General features: G+C 35.6%; 2 protein-coding genes across 13 annotated transcripts in view; one reads left to right on the plus strand and one right to left on the minus strand.

Moving 5' to 3' along the window:
- rnf207a (ring finger protein 207a) overlaps positions 1-1,468 on the plus strand; it is a 31,844-nt gene extending 30,376 nt beyond the window's left edge. For 7 of the 12 annotated variants that reach the window (XM_073916853.1, XM_073916854.1, XM_073916855.1 and 4 more), the window contains one exon: positions 1-1,465. This exon is cut by the window's left edge and continues 2,626 nt beyond it. The gene's annotated coding sequence lies outside the window, so the exon portion shown is untranslated. The other 5 variants (XM_073916849.1, XM_073916848.1, XM_005169346.6 and 2 more) reach the window with 2 other exon arrangements.
- A 1,257-nt stretch (positions 1,469-2,725) lies between these two features.
- On the minus strand, positions 2,726-5,639 carry nr0b1 (nuclear receptor subfamily 0, group B, member 1). The gene is made up of 2 exons (NM_001082947.1): positions 5,004-5,639; positions 2,726-3,517 (listed from the first exon to the last, which is right to left on the minus strand). Exons 1-2 carry the CDS (start codon positions 5,554-5,556, stop codon positions 3,276-3,278), a joined length of 795 nt encoding a protein of 264 aa, NP_001076416.1. The 5' UTR covers positions 5,557-5,639; the 3' UTR covers positions 2,726-3,275.
- Positions 5,640-26,758: the final 21,119 nt, after the last annotated feature.

Genomic DNA, 26,758 nt, shown 5'->3' on the forward strand with positions numbered 1-26,758 from the left:
ACAACTGTAAAATAACCAGTGTTCTGCTGTAATAAAAGGAAACAATGTTTTACTGTAAAACGAGCAGGATTTGTATGAAATTGTGTAGTACAAAGAATAAATTTCAGTAATTAACTTTGTGTAGCCATTACAGGTAGTAACTGTGATAAATGGTAAATGACTGTTCAACTATTACTGTCTCTTATACTCTGATGCTTTTAATGTGCTATATATACAATATTGCATTTATCTTAATGCAGAAAACAATGATTTAGACATTGGCACACACATACACAGGATGTCTGTCTTATTCTTAACACAAAATTGTGAAAAAAGGTTTTCAGAATATGTTGGGCCTTTAAGGGAGCCAGGTGTTTGATTTGTTACATTCTCTGTCTATCAGTTCAGATGCAGAGTCTGATGTTTTAAGCCAGAAATACAATGAGTAGGTAAAATGTGTTCAAATGTTTTTGAGGGTTTGTAAGTCTGTGTATTAAGTTATATTGTTGTTGTCTTGAATTGTGTACTTAAAGGCTACATCGTTAGCTACCCAGGTAGCAAAGAATTCTGGCATAGATGTGGCATAAAGCTGGCACAGCAGATATTAATCCGGCACTCGCGTACAGCATTTGAGCCAAACATGGCCAGGGTTTGGCATAGATGGCACCATCTTTAAGGGGCAGGGTCAGATCATATGTAGTATTTGGCCCAGACGTTAAAAATTTCTATGTAGGCCACGTAAATTTGGCCTTTCTTGACCCACATTTAAAGTAGATTTTAATTATTTCTGAGTAAAGAAAACATTCTACCATGACACAGCAACATATCTGGCCTAATTATGGGTTATTAACTTGGCTGAGACTTGGCCCAGATATGGTCCATGTTTGGCCCTTATATGAAAGCCAGACTTGGTCCAATCATGTACCGTAATTCACTGCACCATGTGGGCCAAGCAAAAGCTGATTGTGGGGGCCAGATCTGGGCCAGATGAATTTTGTTATGTGGGTAGTTAGCCTCTCCTCATATAACTTCTTACATCACTTTCATTTAAGTATATTTATTCATTGGATATTGCCTATTTCCATAATGTACAGATACTAACAGTGTAATGTGTCTTTTTGGCAAATAAGCAGGTTTTAAACACATTAAAACCACTAAATTCCAATCTTCTCAGTTAGGTAGCTAACGTGCACAGGAATAGTTACTCACTGGTTCGGTTACAGTAATTTACTAAGAACACTGTTGTCAGTTACTCACTGTAACGGTTTGGTTGCAGTTATCTACTAACAACACTGTTGCCAGTTACTCACTGTTACCAAACCATTACAGTGAGTAGCTGGCAGAAGTGTTGCCAGTATTCTGTAAAAAAGCCTAGTAAGGTCTAACAGTGTAGGACATAACTATCAGCTTTTGTATGACTCTTTGTATGACGATGAATGACTCTTTGACTCAACAAAGATATACAATAAATACACTGGACTACTCTGTTTCTGAAATACATACACTGGTGGTACAGTAAAAGTATGATAGTGTGCAGTTATGAATCCAGCAATTCACTGTTTGTACCAAGTAAATGAGTTTTTATGAATGAATCATTTGAGGGAATAATCTTTGATCTAACTTGAAGTAGGACTACATTTTAGCAGAATGATATTTCTAGCAGGGCACGTAAAATTGGAAAAACTGGTAAAACTACTGTACTGTTTACTGTGCTGCTAATGGCTAAAATTTATATTAAATTATAACTTATTAAATAAAAGGGCATATCCGCAGTGTAAAACATATACTGGATAAGTTGGCGGTTCATTCCGCTGTGATGAATAACGGGACAAAGCCGAAGGAAAATGAATGAATGAATGAATGTTTATGATGTCGCAGCACGGTGGCACAGTGGGTAGCACAATCACCTCACAGCAAGAAGGTCGCTGGTTCGAGCCCCGGCTGGGTCAGTTGGCATTTCTGTGTGGAGTTTGCATGTTCTCCCTGTGTTTGTGTGGGTTTCCCCCACAGTCCAAAGACATGCGGTATAGATGAATTGATTTCAACTAAATGGCCATAGTGTATGTGTGTAAATGAGTGTGCATGGAAGTTTCCCAGTGATGGGTTGCAGCTGTAAGGGCATCCTGGATAAGTTGCTGGATAAGTTGGCGGTTATTCCACTGTGGTGACTAAGTGACTGAGCCGAAATTAAAGTGAATGAATAGCATGGGTTCTTAGCATGGGTGCTCAGATTTACCTTTCTGCAGATTTCAGTTGCAACCCTTATCAAACACACCTGTTTGTAATTATCAAGTGCTGTTCAGGTCCTAATTAATTGGTTCAGGTGTGTTTGATCAGGGTTGGAGCTGAACTCTGTAGGAAGGTAGATCTCCAGGAACAGGGTTGAGCACCCCTGCTGTAGTGTATGTGAGTGTGTGCAACAGTGTGTGGATGTTTCCCAGAGATGGAAAATGAATGAATGATGCCTCAACCATAACAGTCACTTGTCGCCACCTATAGGCATGAACCTGAAGTGATTTGGTGAACTGCATTGCTTGAGGTAAAAACAAGAATGCCACCATTTTTGACTTCCTAATTATTGTTTTATTTTCATGACTGTTTTGTATTTGTGCTCATGTCTGTCACCACACTGACATGTTTATCTGATAGGGTTTTGCAAAAAGACATACCTGTCCATTATGTAGTGAGAAATGTGAGGGAGTGTAACCAGTATGCCATTGCAAAAAAAAAAAAAAAAGTACAATACTTTCAAATTTTCAAAAATAGCTTACACTTTATAATAACTTTCATTTACAACAACAAAATCATTACATTTAATAATGCAAAACAGTTCATGAGATAACAAATAATATCAGGAAACATAAGATCATATATTAGGCTATTATTAAATGTAATATATTTACATCAAATATAATTACATTTCAATGTATTTCTTAAACGGAGCACATATTTAAATGAATGTTTGTAAATGATTTCCTTAAGAAAGTTATTATAAAGTGTCTCCCAGAATCAAATAAACATTCTTCAAAATGCAACAAGACATTACAGATAATAAGCAAGTAAACAAAAAACAATCAGAACAAAGTTATAAAGCTCTTTCCCCAAATGGGAAAAATATTGTCATCAACTTTGGATTCAGTGATGAGTTCAACTCAGAAGGCAAAAAGGAGAGCTCTTATATATTGTACAAAAATAGCATGTGTAAAAAGGAATCAGTCATTTTCAAAATCTGTCCCTCCAACAGTGACTGTCGCTCTTTCCAAGTCTGATAATTCTCTCCCAGTTTTTTTCAAAGTTTATTTTCCATAAAACATCTCCAGAAGAAGTTCCTCCATGTTGACCGCGCCAATGACGGGTTTGAAGAAGAGCCCAGCCACTACATTGGCGTTGATGGATCTCAGCATGGAGAGAGCGAGGAAGAGTTTGGCGAATCTCGCACTGTCCCCGCGGTGAATCATTTTGACATATTCATTAAGTGCCTGGTTCGCCTCGCTCTGCAGGGCCTGGATGTAATGTTGACACTGCAGCCCAGCAACATCTGAGAACAAGAGATTAAGTGAAACTTGTTATATTGTATGCCAGGAAGATATGAATGACATGAAATTACCCTCATTAAACCAATAAAATGTACTACCTGTATATTTGATTAGCACTCTCAATTTCTTGGGAACAATTTATGATCAACGAGTCATGATTCTTGTTTGATTAATACATTACTATGAATTTGTTTTATTACGCCAATGCAAAAAAAAAGATTTTTTGTTTTTAATTAAGTATGACTCTTGGGGGTATTTATTTAAGACAGGCAGTATTTTAATTATTATTTTAATTATCATTATTTTAATACATCATTACATTTTTCCTTATCAAATGTATTAAGTAAACTAATTAGGTTAACTAGGCAGGATAGGGTAATTAGGCAAGTTTTTGTATAACGATGAATTGTTCTGTAGACAATCAATAAAATATATAGCTTAAAGGGGCTAATAATTTTAACCTTAAAATGGTTTTTAGAAAATTAAAACTACTTTTATTCTAGCCGAAATAAAACAAATAAGACTTTCTCCGGAAGAAACAATATTATCAGACATACTGTAAAAATTTGCTTGCTCTGTAAAACATAATTTGGGAAATATTTAAAATACACACACACACACACACACAAACACACATACACACACACACACACACACACACACACATATATATATATATATATATATATATATATATATATATATATATATATATATATATATATATATATATATATAATTAATTATTAACCTAATACAACAATAAATACCTTAATAGATCTCATTGTTTATTATGTCAATAACAAAAGCATTTTAAAGACAAAATTGTATTACTTTTCCTTTCTACTTATGTGTATTATTGTTGTTGGTGTTAAATTATACATATTAAATTAATATTATAAATAATAATAATAATAATACAAAAGTTAATGTACAAAAGTATTATTTCAATTTATTATTATTATTATTATTACTCATGAAAAATAATAATTACTATGTGATTCATTTCTGAGAAAATTAACATTATGATCAACTATGAACTGTCTAAATCCAGGTATTCTTCCACCTATTCACATTATTATTAGTAGTATTTTTTTTATCATCATAATAATAATTCGTGAATATTAATATTACATTTACACAAGTTAAAGCTAAATGTAAAGTATTATTATTGTTGTTGTTGTTGTTGTTGATTTTGATATTAATATCAATTAATTAATTTGACTAATTGGAGTGTGAATTAAATTATAAACAGTTAACGTTGAAAACTACTATGAACTCCACATTAGTGTATATTTACTCATCATCACCACACATATTATTAGGTTGTCGTTAATAATTACAATGTGAGCTAAAGTAAAGATTTGGGTCGTCTTGTAATTAGATTCATTATGAATGAATTCACAATAATAATCCCAACGTGACTCGAATTAAAGCAACTCTTTTTATCGGAAGTGTCCAAACTCAGGTACCAGCATCGCCTCTCACCTGGGTTGAACAGAATGGCCCCTTTCAAGTACGCGTACTCCTTAGTGCTTATGTCCAGTCCCCAGCATTTCCTCAGAAACATTTTAATACCCTGCACGTCGGTCAACGCCACTCCGCCGTTATGGCTCTGGTTGTCCTGCTTGTCCTGTCCGCTCGTTAAAATCCGCTGCAGCATGCTGGGCTCCTGCGTCTCCGAAGTCTCGAAGTCGATCCTGTCCTGCGCCATACCGAGCACCAGCAGCGGTGCCCAGCCGCTTCGCACCAGCGTGTGCTGATCATCCGCTGGCAGTTCGCGGAAGCACGGGACGTTCTTCACGAACTTCAGGGTCTTGACCAGGACGGCGGAGGCGGCTTTGCATGTGGTTTGAGGAGAACGGAGGGACACTTTCCTCTTGGAGCCGCAGGCACAGGCGCGCATGGACACGGCTAGCCTCGGGGCGCGCGGCTGGTTCCCAAGTTGCGCAGACTGACTGTCGTTCTTTAAGATGCTGTATAAGATGCTGTTCTGCCGCCGCTCGCTGCTGCAGTGGCAGCCGCTGTCAAAGTAAGCCATCCTCGCAGAGCTGCTTATGTTTCGTTGCTGAAACTGTGCTGAGCTGCACGCTTGGAGATGTCCATGCACGGCTGAGGTCTGTGTTACCGTCCACCCAAATGGCAAATAGTTTAGAGTTTTTAAAGAGCACACAGGACGCCTCCCACTGTCTCACTTCCATGCACACATAGGGGGCGATATAGTCTCTGTGTAATGTTGTTGATGTGGTGTGTGGGTTTGTGTACTGGGCAACTGGGCTACCGGGGAATGTCATGGGCAACACATTTTCCCACCGAAACAGTGAAACATAAAATCACCTGCTTTTAGAACTTCATGAAAATATAAAATGCATTTTTTTAAAATATAATGATAAAATGTAATGATAAATATGAAGTTTATTAATAAAATCAATACTTCATATCTAGTTAAAACATACATGTGTATAATTATAATATTAAAATCGATTTTATAATTAACATATAGTTTAAAATATAATTATAATTATTATGTATATACCACTTTTATAATTATTATAATACTAAACAAGACTTTTGAATAATACCATATTTTATATACTATTGATAGCTTGTATGTAATAATAAATCTATAAATAGTTAAACTAGCACAATTTTTTTAATATTAATATTACAAGCTGTGCAATAGTTAGTTAAGTATTAATTTATTACCTTCTGTGATTTGGTTTTAAATTGACTTATATTTTACAGATGAAGTCAGAATTATTAGCCCCCGTGTTAATTTTTCTCCTATTTCTGTTTAGCGGAGAGATGATGTTTTTCAACACATTTCTAAACATGATAGTTTTAATAACTTATATATAATAGTTGATTTATTTTATATTTGCAATGATGACAGTAAATCATATGTGACTAGATATTTTTAAGACACTTCTATACAGCTTAAAGTGACACTTAAAGGCTTAACTATTTATTAGGTATAGGTAAGTTAGGGTAATTTGGCAAGTTATTATATAACGATGATTTGTTCTGTAGACTATCGAAAAAAATAGTTTAAAGGAGCAAATAATGTTTACCCTAAAATGTTTTTTTAAAAATTAAAAACTGCTTTTATTTTAGCCGAAATAAATCAAATAAGACTTTCTCCAGAAGAAAAAATATTATCAGACATACTGTGAAAATTGCCTTGCTCTGTTAAACATCATTTGGGAGACATTTAATAATTCTGATTTTAACTGTAGTTTAAGCATGTGGTTTGTCATTTAATGATCACAGGATCTTACTGAGTTGGTCATGAAAATTAAATATTCAATACCTTTTTTTAATTTCTTGTTTGGGTAGTTGATTTAAAAGATTGATTTATTATTTGATATTTTTATTCATTTGATTTTTCATTTTTATTTTGTCTAATTCATTCTTTTCATTCATTCATTTGTCAAGTCATCAACATTAGCATTATTGCAGTAGTATTTTGTTGTTATTGTTGTTAATAATAAAGACATTTATGTTATTATTGGTGTTTCTATTATTTTTGTTGTTAGGGTTAGCAATTCTAAAGTAACAAGTTGGCAGAAGCCTTTTTGCTCATAAAATTAATCTTTTTAACCTAATGAAGAATATTTTGTTTAGATTAGGTAAATGTGTTAAACGTAGTTTTACAGACATTTTTACAGATTTTTGCAAAACCAACAAAAAAATATATAATACAATAATTTCATTTTTTTTTCAAGTTAGATTTTTTTACTGTGCATTTATAGAATGAAATGACTTTAATTTATCATCTAAGTCAAACTCGGTCCTGGAGGGCCAGAGTCCTGCTGAGTTTAGCTCTAACTTCCTTCAACATACCTGTCTGGAAGTTTTTAGTAAACCTAGAAAAAGCTTAATTGGCTGCTTCACTAGTTAAAATTATTGGTATTTGTAGTGTGTTTAATTGGGGTTGGACCTAATATATGCAGGACACCGGTCCTGCAGGACTATGTTTGGGCACCCCTGGTTTAAGTAAAACTGAAACATTAAACTACTTTTTGGTTGCATGGTAAGAAGGTCGCTGGTTCAAGTACCGGCTAGGTCAGTTGGCATTTCTGTGTGGAGTTTGCATGTTTTCCCCATGTTCACATGGCTTTTCTCCGTGTGCTTCGGTTTCCCCCACAATCCAAAGACATACAAGTGAATTACATAAATTAAACTATGTTTCCCATTACTGGATGGCAGCTGGAAGGGCATACGTTTGCAGGAATAGTTGGCGGTTCATTCTGCTGTGGAGACCACTGATAAATAATGGACTAAGCTGAAGGAAAATGAATGAATGACTTTTCAGACTTAGTCCATTAAAAAGTACTGTAGTGATGTATTAAGTATAATGAATGATTAAATACTTTTATTGAAGTAATTTACCCTGTACACTGTTTACCTCTGAGTATGACAGCAGGTAGCAGTAGTTTCTCCCTATAGTTTGGCATCTGTCCCAGTATAGCCTTGTCTGCTTTGACAGTTTTACAGTAACGTGATGTGTTTGTGTGTGCGCAGGCCACTTTACTCCCAGGATCCTGTGATAATTTATTATTTTTGTTTTGTTATTAAAGTCCAGGGTCATCTGTATTGTGCACAGCTTAGCGGGTTTGTCGGAGGCAGACGGGGGTGTACTGATGTCACTGCTCTCCTGAAGAAGAATATAAAAACATATTGATTTGCAGCCTGTATGGAAAGTCATATCAAGGCGCCACTCCTGATGCTGAATAGCTGAAGGACAAGTCCATGGTGGAAGTGATGAAAGCATTAGAATATTGTGCGGTGAGAGACAACTCGCACAATTGATCTATTTGAAAAAAAAAAGAGAGAGAGAAATGTTTTTTTTTTTTTTTTACCATTTACATCAAGGCCAGTGTCAAATAAACAGCCTTCAGAGTCTTTTCTAACACCTGTCCCTCCTCCCTCAAGTAAAGCTACACACATACACAATTTTGGGCGTCTGTTCAATGTCAACAGGTTTAAGCGCCAGTTTTTGTAAATATTCGTCATTTACCTGCACATGAGTTTCTTGGATGAAGGCTCTCGGTTATGTTCTGCTTAGTGAGTTTGAGGGCCAACGCTCACGTCAACAACTTGTCTTTCAGCTACTGTAAGACTAACATCAGAAGAGCTGGTCCAGATAGTGACATAATCACAAGGCTAATTTTTACATGTTGCTGTTTAATTTTAGATTGGTCAGGAATGACTGTATAATGACGCAAAATAACTAGATAATTGACTGTACAGTGTGCTGAGATGCTGTCATTGATTTTTTTTCCTTTTCAAGTGCAGAATGAAAGCTATATGATCTTTTACCAGTGGGTTATTTGTTCTATTTATAAGCAATTAGAACTATACATGCACGAGGTATTTGAATACTTCATATTATACAGCTTTTCATCAGTCATCAGTTGAATTGTTGCCGTGTTAAGCCTATCTACCACATTTTATGACAATTCGGAACAACCCAAGCTCATTCTGATTACGTAACCCGAAATACATTTCTGGAGATCACCAAATACGTCCCAGAAGATGATTGACCTTTTTTTTGTTTGTTTTCATAAATCCACCAGAGGCCACTGTGTACCCTTTTTGAGATCTCAAATTTCTCTTGCGAGTGCCACTTGCGCCTGCTGTTCTTGCGTAAATCCACCAGAGGCTGCTGTCAACTACCTGACTCACTGACTGACTGACTGACTGACTGACTGATAGACTGACTGACTGATCCACCCTTCTCCTTTTTCCCCAAACCCAATCAAAAGTGTTTTCAAAAGCGCCGATTGACCTGCCCACCCACTTCCCTAATAACAGCCGACAATTTTAAAAACCAACCCAAAAGAAGAAAATAGCTTGTCAGATTTATACCACATTTTCAGATTTTACCACATTCCCACTCCGTTATTTACTTGTTTATTTTACTTTTTGGCTTTTGTTTTTGACTTACCTTTATGCTTTCTGGAACCGTTCTTCTCCAGACTTGAGCCCCGTCATTGTGGTCAACTCCTCTCTGATGTCTCAAGTCCACCAACGTTCATGTCAAGCCACTGGACAAACTGGTAACAGCGGGAAAGCCGTTCATATAGAGGTAAGCGCTCAGCTGTTAAGTGCAAAAAAAAAGGGCATCATACCGCCCCGTAGTGTTTGTTTTAGTACAAAATGCAGCTGCCAGAGATCTTACCAGGTCTAGAAAATATGATCATATCACCCCAATTTTATCCTCCTTACACTGGCTGCCTGTTAGGTTTCGTATTGAATTTTAAACATTGCTTCGTACCTATAAAGCTTTAAATAATAGCTCCTGTTTATCTAACCAACCTTTTGTCTCACTACAATCCAACCCGCTCTTTAGGAGCTCAAAACTCAGGGCTTCTGGTAGTACCTAGAATAGCAAAGTCGAGTAAAGGAGGTCGAGCCTTCTCATTTATGGCTCCCAAACTCTGGAATAGCCTTCCTGATAACGTCTGATGCTCAGACACACTCTCCCAATTCAAAACTAGATTAAAGACTTATCTGTTTAGTAAAGCATACACTCAGTGCATTACTTAATGAATGGGCCCCACACAGGTTTTTGCATCTTGATTAAATACACTTTGAACAGGAGCTACGCTAATTATTCTCCTTATTGTCTATTTCCACCTGGGGATACTCATCCCGAGGCCCTCAGACCACGCAGCACCACTGATTCGATCCAAGACCAACAACGAGATGATCCCAGGGTTTCCGTATCCTGGACCAGGGGTGGAGAGCATGAGACTGATTCCTGCGACACTCCAGGGACAGATGAATCTTCGCTGAGGTCCAGCCTTCGTTGCCTTGACTACAGCCCTGCACAAGACGTTTGGCCAGTGGAGAATTGGTTGTGCCCAACTAAGCCTGGTTTCTCTCAACATTTTTTTTTACCAATTCATTCATTCATTCAATAATTTTCTTGTCGGCTTAGTCCCTTTATTAATCCTGGGTCGCCACAGCGTAATGCACTGCCAACTTATCCAGCCTCAACCCATCTCTGGGAAACATACACACACACACACACACACACACACACACACACACACACACTCATACACTACAGACAATTTAGCGCTAGCTGTGTGCACTACCCAATTCACCTGTACCACATGTCTTTGGACTGTGGGGGAAACTGGAGCACCCAGAGGAAACCCACGCGAACGCAGGGAGAACATGCAAACTCCACACAGAAATGCCAACTGAGCCGAGGTTCGAACCAGCGACCCAGCAACCTTCTTGCAGCACTACCTACTGCGCCACTGCGTTGCCTTCTTTAACTAATAGATGAACGTTTTTTCCTCACTTACATGGTTCGGGGTCTGTAGAGCTGCGCATCGATGAATTTGCTCTTCAGTGTTTGGACTCTGAGTAGTGATTATTAAACCACACTGAACTGAGCTAAACTGAACTGAACTTAAACTCTGAAAACTGAACTACACTGTTTCAATTTACTATGATCTTTTATGTGAAGCTGCTTTGACACAGTCTACATTATAAAAGTGCTATACAAGTAAAGGTGAATAGAACTGAATTGAAATAAATTTAAAGATGAAATGCAGCCATACGTACTTCTGGCTACATAATTTGTGATCTTTAGAAACGTTTATAGGAATACGTTTTCAGAATGAGTAAATGTTGATTTTTGATTAGGGCATCAATTACTTTTACAGCAACACTGTAAAATAATCACATGACAAAATGTACACATTTATTTTAATAAGTTATAGATTTGAAATTTTATTAACTTTTAAATCATTTAAATTACTTTAAATTAGAGTTATGGTAATTTGAAACTAAAGCATTTTAGTCAGCAAGAATATTGTATAGTGCATGACTATTTTGAATACACTGAAAGTGTACCAAAAAAGATCTTTAGCACCAGGAATGACAATATTGGATCTCTCAAAATAAGTATTTGTATATTTATGCATATTAACATTACCTATATTATTTCTGTAGACACAAGCAACAACTCTAATATTATACTTCTCAGTTGTTGGGATTGTAGTTTTTTGTCGTTGTCTTTGCTGCCTTTGAAATACTTTTCTTCCAGTGAAAGTTTGTAAATATTTAATTCACCTGATTAGCTTGATTCATGAAATGGATCTTATCTGAATTCTTTTAAAAATCCCAATATGAAAAGCAAATGGGCAAAAATATGAAGAAGCATAATTTACAATTCGGTCTTTTTCTTGCTCAAAACTGCTACATGACTTTTTTCACCCTGTTTGGAGTCCGACAGCCATGCTCACTATTAACTTTGGAAAAAAGCTCTGCAAAGTCTGCAAAAATACTACATTTGAAACTGAGTGAATCATTCATTGACAAAATATGTTGTACACCTCAAACTGATGAGCATCAGAAGTGTCCTGCTTGTGTTTGAAATTTCGATTTTATCAAAAGCCAGAGTTACTGCATTTCCAATCATGCCTCCCTTCATTGCAAGGTCATGGTCATGCTGGATGATTTGTGGCGTGTGTGTGTTGAACTCTGTGTGTGTGTCTACATCTGCTCCTGTACTTAAATAACTATTTCAGCATTACAGACTGCAGCCTTATTTAATGAACTGATCTGTGTATTATTATGCCAAAATACATTTCCAGATGCTAAAGAGATACTGAAAATTTGCTGCTAATTTACTCACCATCTCAGATGTAGGTGATATCTTTTTTTTCTATATTATATAATTTTTTTCTTGCTGAAAGCATGGTCCTTGATCATTTATAAAATGTCAATAGCTACAGGCTCTTTCTATTAAAATCAAATCAAAATGAATCCCAGTGACTTCTGATGATAAACTGAGCACATATTATGAAGCAAAACAGAATGTATTGTAGACTATTGTAAGCACAGACAGCACTGCTTGCAGAGGATATTTACTAAAGTCAGCAATGTTAAGATTTTTGTACAGACAGAACTTTTTCCTTCACAATCAAGTGTATCATCAGAAACCATGATAATTAATTTTGAGTTGCCTGCATTGGATTTTTGCTGCATTTTATGAATAAGGACCTTGGTTTCAGTAAAAATCTTAACCTCATTAACTTCAAAATTTGGTGAACTACCCCTTTAAAACCAGTAAGTTCATCAGCAACTTTATCATCACCCACATAAACAATAGTATATTCATTCTTTTTCTTTCGGCTTAGTCCCTTTTTTTTATCAGGGGTCACCACAGCGGAATGAACTGAAAACGTAGTCAGCATATGTTTTACACAGCGGATGCCCTTCTAGCTGCAACCCAGTACTGGGAATCATCTATCTCATTTACACACATACACTATGGCCAATTTAGTTTATTCTATTCACATATAGTGCATGTCTTTGGACTGTGCATGGGAAACCTGAGCACCCGGAGGAAACCTACGCGAACACAGGGAGAACAAACTCTACACAGAAATACCAACTAACCAGCGACCTTCTTGCTGTGAGCCACCATGTCGCCCAATACTATAGCAATTTATTGTGTTATAGAAACATACTAGTGGAATGTATTATATTATAAAGATTATTGTTACGGGGACTGGGGTGGAGTGACAGGAGACCACAGGAGGTAAGATCCACTATGCAGTTTATTCAGACGTCAGGCAAGCAATGGTCATCAGGTGCAAACAGGTATATACAGGCAGTCCAGAATCCTAAACGTAAAACAGGCTAAAGGTCGAAAGGCAGGCGGCTAAACAGGAAAACAAGGGTACAAGGCTAAGATTGAAACACGGAGAAACAAGACAGGGAAACGCGTTGTAATGTTACTAGGAAAACAAGACTCGGCAAACTGGTAGCGTGAGAGAGTGGCTTATGAATGGGATGTAATCAGTCTGTGAACAAGGTTCAGCTGGTGCTTGCAATCAGGATACATGAGTGAGCAGGCGTGCGTGTTTGGGAGCAGTGCATGTATGAATGTGTAGTCCTGGGGAATCCGGAAATGGAGTCCTGAGTTCGTGTGAGAACCAGCGATCCTCTGGGGAGCGATCGCTGGTTGTGACAATTATGGTGTTTACAACTCATTGTTAATAAATTTTAGTAGTGCTAACTATATTGAACTAGTAAACTGAAATAAATGCTCTAGTATATTTCAGTTTTTAGTACAGTAAATGGTATAGTTGTAGAAAACTAGAAAACTACAGTCTTAGATCATTTGTTATTGCTACTATAGTTGTTGTGTTACCATTACAGCTACAGAATAACCTCAACAGATTGGTATTTTAATATAGCGAGGTTTAAATTTAGAGCATTTACTATAAATTATTATAGTATTTTTATCATCTTTATACATCTGAAGGCGATGCGGAGGTGCAGCAGGTAGTGCTGTCACCTCACAGCAAGATGGTCGCTGGTTTGAGCCCCAGCTGGGTCAGTTGATGTTTCTGTTTGGGTTTCCTCCAGGTGTCCTCCAAAGACATGTGGTACAGGTGAATTGGGTAGGCTAAATTGTCCGTAGTGTATGAGTGTAATTGAGTGTGTATGGATGTTTCCCAGAGATGGGTTGCAGCTGGAAGGGCATCCGCTGTGTAAAACATTTGCTGGATATGTTGGTGGTTCATTCCACTGTGGCAACTTCAGATAAATAAAGGGACTAAGGAAACTACAGGCTTATTTTCATTTCATTTTCTTGTCGGCTTAGTCCCTTTATTAATCCAGGGTTGCCACAGTGGAACGAACCGCCAACTTATCCAGCATGTTTTTACGCAGCGGATGCCGTTCCGGCAGCAACCCATCTCTGGGAAACATCCACACACATTCACACACTACGGACAATTTAGCCTACCCAATTCACCTGAACCGCATGCCTTTGGACTGTGGGGGAAACCGGAGCACCCGGAGAAAACCCACATGAAGGCAGGAAGAACATGCAAATTCCACACAGAAACGCCAACTGAGCCGAGGTTCAAACCAGCAACCTTCTTGCTGTGAGGCGACAGCACTACCTACTGCACCACTGCCTCGCCCTTACAATTATTTAATTCATCAATATTTTTATTTTATCATGTATTTTGTGTATGTGTATATGAATATAATGAGGTTCTGTTTAATAATTTTAACAATAAAAGTTTAGTAAACTTTTCAGTTACACTTTTTATAAGTTTTAATTACAATGTATTTAATAATGTGAACTAAGAATGATCTGATCAGTAATGGATTATTCAAATCCGTTCAATCTTGTTTACACTAGTTAATGCATCATGAGTAAACATGAACTGTGAGATTTAATTAATTTAACATGAGCTAAGATGAATTAGTACTGTAAACAATGGTACTGTAAAAATGCAAGGTAAAATTTACAGAAACTTACTGGCAATTTTGATTTCCAGTAAGACTGTAAAGCGGTATTTCTCAACCATGTTCCTAGAGGACAACCAGCTCTGCACATATTCCATGTCTCCTTAAACAAACACACCTGATTCTGATCATCAGTTCAATAACAGACATAAAGACCTGTAATGGGTGTGACAGACAAAGGGGGCATCCAAATCACTGTAAATAAATAATTACATCTGAGCTGTATTTTTACATTACAATTGTAGATTACTTTACAGTGTTTTCATAAATGTGTAGTCTCACTGGCAACAAAAATTGCCAGTAAGTTAATGTAAATTTTACTGTGAATTGTAATTAATTATTTACAGTGTGCTCATAAATTTACAGTTATATTGGCAACCAAAATTCCCAGTAGGTTACTGTAATTTTTACAGTTAATTATAATTATTAATTTACAGTGTGCTTGTAAATGTAGTCTTATCGGCAACCAACATTTGCAGTAAGTTACTGTACATTTTGCAGTTAATTGTTATTACGTAGTTACTGTAATTACTACTTAGTTACTGTAAATTACAGTATTATCGACAACAAAATCCCCAGTAACTTACTGCAAATTTTAAAGTAAATTAGAATTAATAATTAACAATATGCTTGTAAAGTTACACTCTTATTGGCAACCAAATTGCTAATAAACTACTGTAAATTTTACAGTAAATTGTAATGATTTATTTACAGTGTTCTTATAAATTTACACTCTTACTGGCAACCAAAATTGACAACCTGGCAACTGACAACCAAAATTCCCAGTAAAGTACTGTAAATTTTGTAGTTAATTGTTGTTATTCATTTACAGTTTTCTTGTAAATTTACATTTCTACTGGCAACGAAAAATGCCAACCTGGCAACTGGCAAACAAAATTCCTAGTAAATTTAAGTTACTGTAAATTTTACACTAAATTGTAATTATTTATTTACAGTGTTCTTATAAATTTACACACTTACTGGCAACCAAAATTGCCAACCTGGCGACTGCCAAACAAAATTCTCAGTAAGGTAATGTAAATTTACAGTTAATTTTAATTATTAATTTACAGCGTGCTTGTAAATTTACAGTCTTACTGGCAAGCAAAATTCTCAATAAGTTACTGTAAATTTTACAGTTAAATGAACTTATTAATTTACAGTGTGTTTGTAATATTACAGTAACTTACTGGCAACCAAAATTCCCAGTAAGTTACAGTAATTTTTTACAGTTAATTGTAATTATTTATTTAAAGTGTGCTCATAAATTTAAAGTCATATTGGCAGCCAAAATTCCCAGTAAGTTACTGAAATTTTTACAGTTAATTGTAATAATTACCATTGTAAATTATTCATTGTAATAATATGCATTAATAGTGCCGCCATATTTGTAGAGGGGTCCAAGGACAAGTGTCATTCAACCGCATAAGCCAAAACAATGTTATTACGTGAAGATGCTGGACTTTAGCGCTGTCTACGGGTGTAGTATTGAGAAAACAAAGAAAACAAAGCACTAAAGTAGAACATGACATATGTAAGATTTAGTTTTTTTTGTTTTTGTATGTTATGAACTTTTGTGATAAACAGGTAACATTATTGATGATAATACAGTCACTTGCTGCATTCACCATAAGGCAAAGTAGCACCAACTCACACTAAATACTCTGCTTATGCTAGTTTTGTTGAATAAAATCAGCAAACAATGCAAAAGAAATATGACAACGAGATGCTGTGCTGCCAGAAACTTGTATTATTGTTGCTATAAGTGAAGGAGTTGTTCATAATGGTGATTCATTTACAAACGAATTGCTCTCTTCGTCAGTATGAAAAGTGAAAGCAGGACAGAAGGGGTGTTTCAGGACACGGATTAGATTAGATTTAACAGGCAGGCTGGATAGTACATTTCCATACACACAAACACAAGCTTTTTTGTCAAGAATGCCTGTGCAGTCACTGATCTATCAAAGTAGAAAAGTGATGTCAGATTTTAAGTTTCGTAATTATAAAAAAAAATGCATTACTGAAATGGCAGCTCTGTTGACGCATTCCTTCTAATAGACAACAACAGGGTAGGCAACATCTAATGTATATATCTATGAAGTGTGCTCATAAATTTACAGCCATATTGGCAACCAAAATTCCCAGTAAGTTTCTGTAACTTTTACAGTTAAATGGAATATTTAATTAACAGTGAGCTTGTAATAGTAGTCTTACTAGCAACCAAAATTGCCAGTAAGTTACTGCAAATTTTACAGTTAGCTGTAATTATTAGTGTATTACAACCTTATTGTACAGATGTTTTCATGTGATCCGTGCACACACTCGAGGAGTTTAATGTTTATTTAAATGTCTTTGTTGTAACCAAATCTTGTCTGTCCAGTGTAGATCAGCCTCCCTTTGCTGACATGCATAAACAGAACGCAGAAACAGCCCAGCGGGTTGTCATGACCCAATGAGAATAAGAATTTGGCTCAGCTTCTCAACAGCAACCTTGAAGAGTATGAAAAAGGCCTCTACTCTGCTTTCTTTATTCTTTTTTCATTTTTCCCTCTGTTTGCAAGAGTGCAGTCTTGTTATCAATGCTATAGTGCCCATTATGATGAATCGTTTTAAGAAATATTAAATGTTGCCAGCCTAGCCTTGTGTCCTTTTGTAGGAATAAAAAAAGTAAAGAAGAAAGACCAAGTCCCAAAAAAAAAAACCTGAAAAAAACATCAACTTGTGTTCCTCAAATTGTTCACTTTGCCTTGTTGTGTTATGAGAAGTTCTGTCTGTTACTATAGTAACTAACTCGAATTTCTTCCTGCCTGCCTCTGTGACTTTACCCATAAAGTGATATGGCCTTGTGTCGAAGAGAGTTACAAATTGAATACTCCTTTTCTCAAGGGCTTCTGTCATTCTGTCTGTGCCTCTACGAGGAATGGGAGTGAAAATTCATTTGACACGCTGCTATGGTGCGCACAGACAATGGGGTGTATGTGTGTGTGTGTGTGTGTGTGTGTGTGTGTAACAAATGCCCTGAAACAAAGCTGTTGTTTGTTTATTGAACAACTGCTTTAGTAATGAGTAGCGTCAGACAAAATTCTGTCGACATTTTAGCAATTGCTTCGCAAAATTTAGTACAAACCAACATTTAAAATAAAATCTGTGTATTTCTGAGGAATGATTGACAGTATTGTAGGTAACTATAAACTTTTATTTAAACCACACCTAATTAACCCCTTTTACACGAAGTAAGATAAGCCTTTGGTGTATCCAGAATGTGCCTGTAAAGTTTCAGCTCAAAATACCCATCAGATTATATATTATAGCCTCCAAAAATTGCCCTTTTTGCTGTCTGATTATATTGTAGCTGTGTTTGTAGCCTGTGGCTTTAAATGTAAATGAGCTTCTTCCCACCTACCGTTTCCACGTGCGTGTCTGCTTTTCATCATGCGTTACGTTAGATTAACAGAAGTCAGTGATAGAGACAGACTCTGACAAAGCTGAAATACAGCTCAATAATAAAAAAAAATTCTTTCATGTATTTATGGTGGAGTTTATTCAAACCTTTCTGAAATTATGAGTCACACACAAATATTGTTTACAGTACACACACACACATGCACACACACACACACACGCGCACACACACACACACACACACACACACACACACACACACACACATTAGTGTTTACTGACACCATGGGGCCATGGTGATTATAGCGGTTAAGAATTACACAGCTATTTCACTTTTTTACGAGCTTTCTTTATTACACACATGCTCTGGTTTAAAACCCTTTTAAACATTAAAATCACAAAGAGTTGTAACAAATATTTTAATTACAGTTTATTTTGTTTAAAAAAAGTAGTTCTGTGGACATGTGTATACATGTTATTTATGAAACATTGCTCCTGTCAATCAATTCAGTGAGCGAGGAAAACCCCACTCCTACATCACGTTGTAGTAGGCCTCAAAATGACTGGGATTGGGTCCTATTTAAAATAAAATTGTAAGAAAATTGTAAAAATGAGTCTTGTTGTGTTTATCACTCCAGTATGACAGTGGACACTATACCTACACACAGTTCTGTCCAAACAGCCAACAGAAGTTGTTTTTATCACAGGTGCCCTTTAAGGTTTACAATGCAAATTTAATTACATTCCCTGATGACAAGTCACTCATAAATTTACTAATAGACAAAAAAAAAATACTTTTTAAACTGTATTGCTTGAAAATCATGTAAACATTTGCATATTAGTCAATAATATTACTGAAATTCATACAAAAATTAAACAAATATATATTTACACTCATTTACATAAGAAAACAGACTCAATCTTGGGCTAAAATCAGCAGCAATCTGCAAATTTCCATTTAGATTCTGTGTGGGTCTGCTAATAAACATGGGTTTTATTTATTTGTGCATTATGTAAATATTAACATTTCCTATTATTCACTTTTATGATTTGGTTTTACATTTTGGCTAACTAGTTTGTATGAATATGATCTCATTTGTACAGAAATGTATGATTTTTAGAGATAAGTAGTCACAAAATAAAACTCTATATCTGGCACTAATCATAACTGAGTGGAGGTGGAGGCTAAGCTGGCATATATATAAAAACAACTTCATGTATTCTGTGTGTCAAAACTTCACACATATCTTTACCATCTTTAAGTGCCCAATCACAACTTTGCTGGTATATATTCATGTAATCTAGAGCTGTAATCGGGCCATACAAAGTAGCCTGAGCCTGACAGGTACATTTTGATTGACAGCTTTATAAAGCCAGAACCCATTAACAGCCCGACATTATTCAAATGTGCACAGGCACACAGCTCTATTGCCTTTTTTCAAGAATGAGTCATTTATATATTTTAACTTAATTTATTCTTAACAAACATGCATTGTTTTGCCACTTCTTTTCACAATCTGGCCTTAAGGTGACGGTGAAGCTGAACATTAAAAGAATAGCCTAATGCCAACATTAGCCTGTATGCCAGGCATGCTCAACCCTGTTTCTGGAGATTGACCTTCCTGCAGGTTTCAGTTGCATCCCATATCAAACACACCTGTCTGTAATTATCAAGTGCTGTTTAGGTCCTAATTAATTGGTCCAGGTGTGTTTGATCATGGTTGGAGCTGAACTTTGCAGAAAGGTCGATCTCCCGGAACAGGGTTGAGCACCCCTGCTGTATACTCTCTCTACATTATGATTTTATGGTTTAATTAATACTTATTTATAATTTAAAAACCCTTTACTCACCAAGATTAGGCTACGTGTTTTTGTGGAGGAACATTATTGAATCCACTATTAATAGCTTTAGCAGGATGGGGCATCCAGCAGCACTAAACACCCTTTCACTGCAGCTGCTACAGGCCGAGATGCATAGTTCTGATCTGGCTAATTTTGCAAGTTTTGGGTAGGATTGTTTGTTCATCTTCCACCAGCCAAGAACATCCATTTCATTTTCCATGACAGCAGGTTCAATGTAGCGAGTGATCTCGTCATCTTCCCTGTCAGCTTGTTGTGCTGTTTAGCGCTCTACCGTAATATGCAGTGTATGAGTGACCGCAGAGATACCATTGAGGCTAGAATGACTGTTCTTTTTGGACTGGCGGCTGGCCTCAACGCAGTCTAAATTCACTCTTTTTAACTTTTGCATCATCATTTGTTTCACCTTTGCATGGTAGGATTTTAATGTTATAACAAACGGTTTAATTACTTTCTCGCGTGAATCAAAATACATCATGAATATTAATATACTGCGCAAGCCAAGCCCGGCCTGACCCAACCCCGCCTAAAATGATAGAAGTTAAATTCGAACCCACCCGTCGGGTTCTGTTGAGTTTGGGCAAAGATCTTCAGTTCTAATGTAATCAACATTCCCTATATACATTTCTGGAGATCGTCAATTATACAGCTACATGTACAGTATGTATGGCTGCATTTCCTCTTTGAAATGAAAGCTATAAGATGGTATGATGGTCCTTTTAGCGCTTACCAGCTGACTGCTATCCTAGCCTCCTATGGATGGCTTTCCTCGTCTCACTAATTTGTCCAGTAGCTCGCCATGAACATTGGCGAACTTAAGATGCAGAGAGGAGTTGACCACAACAATGGCGTTCAAGTCCGGCAAAGAACGTTTCCAGAAAACAAGTAAGACAAAAAGAAGCCCAAATAATAAAAATAAACAAGTAAATAACAGGGTGAGAATGTGGTAAAATCTGAAAATGTGGTAAAAATCAGATGAGGGCTTTTCTTTTGCTGGATTTATTTTTAAAACATTGCAGTTGGGTTTAGGCAAGGGGGTGGGCGGGTCAATCGGGGCTTTTGAAAACACTATTGGTTGGGTTTAGAGAAGGAGGTGGGTAGGTCAGTTGATTGGTCATTCAGTCAGTTAACAGGGGCTTTTGGTGAATTTACGCGAGAACAGCAGGCGTGAATGGCACTCCCAAGAGAAATTTGAGATCTCAAAAAAAAAGCATACACAGTGGCCTCTGGTGTATTTGCGAAAACAATTGCAAAATTGCAAAAAAAGTGCTAAAAATCATGTCTCCTGGGACATATTTGTCACTCTACAGAAATGTATACAGTGGTATGTTTTCAGAATGAGCATGGGTTGCATGTAATACTAATACTGATATATTGTGATTATACAACAGTTAAGGAACACAGAGTGTAGTAAAAATTGTTTTAGTTGATGGACCATGGATTCAAATCAAGTTGCTAGCTGAGCAAAAGCCTCATTTGCCTAAATGAAAATTTAACTTTATAACTAGATGAGATAGACAGATTTTTCTCATTATGTTATGTAAAATATAGTAATGCAACTACAAAACCGTTGCAATGAATTGTCAACAATGTGCTATCCTTATGAATATGCTTCATAAGTGCATATTAGATAAATATTTCACCTTAAAACCCCTAAAAGAATATTCTAAACATCAAAATTAGTATTTGTCATGAGTTTGACATTCGAAGTAATGTAGAACACGGAGTGACACAAAGGTGATGCTATTATAACTACAATATTACACAGCTCTCAGCCAATCAGATTTCAGAAACTGCTAAAAAGCTATTAAATGCCACTATAACATTACCATATCCTTTACAATTAAATATGATATTTGATGTTTCTATTTATTTATGAAAAATGGTCTCTAACACAACAAACACAAAAAGCTGACTTTCACAGCTTCACTTTTAATATAATTAAAAACTTAAACTAATTAAACAATTTCATTTTTTAATATACAGATTTTTTTTCCAAGTGCTTATATTTAGGCTTTAAAATGATAAAGATTAGGAGGATGCACAAATTGTGTAAGAGTCAACAATGTGAATGGGTGAAAGGGTTGGGGATGTCCAATATTATGTTCAGCCATATGATTTTTGTGCAACCAAGACCTTGAGGATGTTTGGTCAACATTTAAACAGCACTGGCACATACAGTACACGATTAGCACCATTACCTTACATAAACACGTACAATCCAAATATCCACAGTTCAGAACGTCATCACCAGAGTTATCAGCCTTGCAGGTGAATTAAATGTCAACACAACTACACAATTTTTGATTTCAGAATATGCTAACATATTCATTTTATTCTTGATGTGTTAATGCAATCAAATTTACTGTCTGAAATTTTTAGACACTTTTCTGCAGTTTGAATTCTCTTGTGCCAATGTTGTGTTAAGTTCCTTTTAAAAGTACTATATTACAATCTTAATTTTTTTAAAAAAGCAAAAATAACACAACACTTATTTACATTTTAATATTTTGCTGTTTGTTCAAACTACATATTTAAAATGAGCTGAAACACAATTCTTTTTTTTTTGGGGGGGGGGGGGGGTACCTTAAATGTTTAATGTTTAATCCAATAAAAATTTTTAAAACAATTAAGTTAACTTAATTGATTTGTGTTGGGACAATATGAAGGAAGAACCCAACATTTTTAACAGTGTACTTTCCTTAAAAAGTGATTAACACATTTAGTTTCTGACTTAAAATTTTTATATCTTTAATTTATAGAGGCAACTTAAACCAACAATGCTGACAACAAACATCAAATCAAGAACGAATAAGATTTCTGAATCTGATAAAGAAATCAGCTTGACAAACCATTCGTACACAAACCCCAGGCTCATTCTCAAAACAATGCTATATATTTCTGAGAAGTGCCAAACACATCCCAGGAGCTAAGTTTTTTGCAGTTTTTGCTTCCGCAAATCCACCAGAGGTCACTGTGTACACTTTTTGAGATCTTAAATTTTTCTCAGGAGTACCATTTGTCTACCAGAGGCCGCTGTTGACTGTATGACTGACTGACTGACTGACTGTTTGACTGACCGATCGACTGACTCTCCCTCCTCCTTTCCTAAACCCAACCAACAGTGTTTTCAAAAGCACAGACTGTATATAATCTCCACTTCACTTCCTAATCTGCAATTGCCTCTCTGGATATACCACTAACTGTACTCAAAAAACTTAGACTTTACAGACCTGAAACTAGCCTATAGCACTTATTCATTGTTGCTCTTATAGTTGTGTAAATTGCTTCCTTGTCCTCATTTGTAAGTCGCTTTGGATAAAAGCGTCTGCTAAATGACTAAATGTAAATGTAAATAATCAAATGTATCAAATGCATGTAGGGCTACATTATTAGAATGAGCTTATGTTGCACAAACCACAATCTGTAGCATTCATTTTTACTTAACTGTGTTGTGTAAAAATTAATACTACAGATTGTTTATATGTGCTGAAGCTTACTAAACCTGAATTAATGACATTAAGCTCCAGATGAATCTTGTGTGTGTGTGTGTGTGTATGTGTGGCACAGGGGATCATGTTTGTGCAGTCTGACAAGTTACAAGAGTAAAGATTATTAAAAATCACACAGTGTGAGCTAGGTTTTTCATTAAAAAAGCACATTTGCGGAAGTGTGTGATGATTTGGCCTTGTTTTTCAGCCAGAGGAATCAGCCAGCTTGCAGTGATCGACTGGACCATGATCTCATCTTCATACAGACAAAGGTGAGGTCACACCTAAAGCAAAAGCAGAAAGCTGGCAAAGCAACAGGACAATGACCCAAAGTGCAAAAGCACATTAACTAATTTGCTGGAACAGAACTGAATGAAGGTTTGAAAACGACCTTGACCAAGTCCAAACCTCAAATCTCGTTGATATGTGGCATGAACAACTGCTCTCAAATATCCAAATGAAGCAATTTGTAAACAAAATTGCTCCAAAACTCATCCACAACATTTACCGAAACTGGCTACATCATTTCATGTTTAAAAAGTTACACATTTTTTTCTTAATCAAGACAATCAGACCTACATGATTTATCCAACACTACATGCAGGCTTTTGCATTATGATTCATCTAACATGCAGGCTTTTGCAGACAAAAATAATACTTCAGATATAAAATGCTGACAAGGAGTGAGAACCAATAAAACTATAATAAGTCTTGCATACCAGTTAAAAGTTTAAGACACACACACACATACTTGCCTATGGACTTATTTACGAGGACTTTCCATAGACATACTGTATTGTATGCTTTAAAAATCACACTAAACCCAACCCTCAATCAAATTGTAGCAAATATTTAATGTCACAAGACTTCATTAAGTGTTTCATTTGTCTTGAATTACAAGGACAGAAGGTGTGCCCTCATAAACAACCCTAACATAACACAACTAGGTCATACCCATGTCATTACACAGTTATGTGTCCTCATAAACATGAAAAAGTTATTCTGGTGCCGCGACCCATATGGGAGTGAGGTTTATTAGGTAAACCATAACGGTGGCATAGTCATTTAAAAATGTTATTTTACACATATCCACGAGAAATCAATGACACAATAATGTATTTACCCCTTTACCCAATCTTGGTGTTAATAAAGTCAGGTTTGGATAGCAAAGTTAAATGCCATGAAAATGAATATGAAGATGTTTTTAAATTATCATTTAAACAGGCTATAGGGTATTTATAGCAAAGACATGTGAAACTGACAGGTTGTATAAATTATTCTGCGTATGTTTGCTATTCAGGAATAATGAACTCCCTCGCCAGTCCAGACAGGATATAAATTAAGTGGTCAGATCTGCTCTAGCATATATGCCATGGCCATTTCAAGGTCATAATAGTTTTATAAGATATGAAAATGTCACAGTCTGGTTCTGAAACACAGCTGCTCCATAAACCACTTGATCTAATTCTGCATGCAGTCACATTTATGTTTTTACTACACCTGCTAAACAAATAATATTGACTTATTACAGAATTTCCAATGGTTATAAATATTCAGATTGGATGGGTTTAATGGAAATGGTCCCTGTTGTTTTTTATGATTAACAGTTGATAATCGTAATTAGTTCTGGGATGCTTTTATTGTTTTTTTACAGTTTAAATCTTACTAAATCTCACTCGATTTAAACTCACAATTCTTCAGAATGGCAAGACTCACAACTGCACCTTTATACTACAAAAAATGTAAGCTATAAAATTATTAATTGTCAAATAAAAGCAATAAACAATGCATACTCAAATGGACACAGAGTTGATTGAAAATTACCAAAGCAGATTTTGCTGTCGCTTCGGTTGAAGCTATTTTCCTTGGTGCCTAAAATAAATGAATAAATAAACAGGCAGTACAATGGTGCAGTGGGTAGTACGATCTCCTCAGAGCAAGAAGGTCGCTGGTTTGAGCTCTAACTGGGTCAGTTGGCATTTTTGTGTGGAGTTTGCATGTTTTCCACATGTTCACGTAGGTTTTCTCCTAGTGCTCCGTTTTTCCCCACAGTCCAAAGACATAGGTATATACCAAAGATATAGGTGAATTGAATAAACTAAATTGGCCGTAGTGTACGAGTGTGAATGCAAGAGTGGGAGTTTCCCAGTGTTGCAGCTGGAATGGCATCTGCTGCATAAAAAATGTGCTGGATAAGTCATTCTGCTATGGCAACCCCTGATTATTAAAGGGGCTACCCAGGTGAAAAAGAAATGTTCTTAAATATATTACAAATGTACTTGAAATGTATGTTTACATTTCATACATTTCTAAATGTGTTGGTTTGCATTTAATGTTATTATTATAAAGTATACTACAAGTACAATGGTAAAAATATGCTTAATTGCACTTTTTTCACTAGAGCTTAATTTTTGTTAATTATTGTTGAAATAAAGTAGGTCTTGTAGTACTCTGCAAATGTATAGTAAGTATAGTAATAACACATAAATGTGAAGCTCAAAATATTTTCTAGTGGGCTTAAAATATACTTCCACTGAACATAAACAATACTCAAACTAGTTTTAAAATGCACTTCAGCTGTGCTTTATTTATACTTCATCTGAACTTACAGTATATGCTTCAACTGGGCTTTTACTATACTTTATTTGGTTTTAAAATGCACTGCAGCTGGGATAAAAATACACTTTATCTGAACTTAAAATATACTTCAACTGTGTTTGAAATATACTATATTTTAAATATATCATTTCAATTTACTCTATATAAAATATACTTTTAAAAGTACACTTTAATTATACTTAAAGTATGTCACATTTAAACAAAACTAAGTATGTTACAACATATTTCAAATGGCCTAAAGTTAATCTTAGGTAGGCTGTAGATAAAATAATAATTAATATGCTTGAAGTAGTTCCAAAATAACACAGTATAGTTGAAATAAAATATGATAATTACATCCAAAAAAGTATAAGTACACATTATTTTCATCTATGAAAATTAATGAATTAATGAATTAATAGTCAAATTGTCAAAAAAAATTTAACCCCTTAACTGTCGGGACATTTTTTCGAACATTTACAAAAAATATTATTAAAAATTCTAACCTGAACTTTAATCTTGAAAATCTATATATAATATACAAATATCACCAATAATTTTGAAGTAGGATTTTCAAAAGTGAGGTGACCGTTATCT

The sequence above is a fragment of the Danio rerio genome, chromosome 11 (assembly GCF_049306965.1).
Source record: "Danio rerio strain Tuebingen ecotype United States chromosome 11, GRCz12tu, whole genome shotgun sequence".
Lineage (NCBI taxonomy): Eukaryota > Metazoa > Chordata > Actinopteri > Cypriniformes > Danionidae > Danio > Danio rerio.

What these genes read in the sequence shown, in the direction of transcription:
- nr0b1 (NM_001082947.1), bottom strand. Translation starts at nt 5,556, where the DNA reads ATGGCTTACTTTGACAGCGGCTGCCACTGCAGCAGCGAGCGGCGGCAG. An exon ending in GGCCATTCTGTTCAACCCAG is followed by an intron (nt 3,518 to 5,003) that starts GTGAGAGGCGAT and finishes TCTTGTTCTCAG; the next exon opens with ATGTTGCTGGGCTGCAGTGT.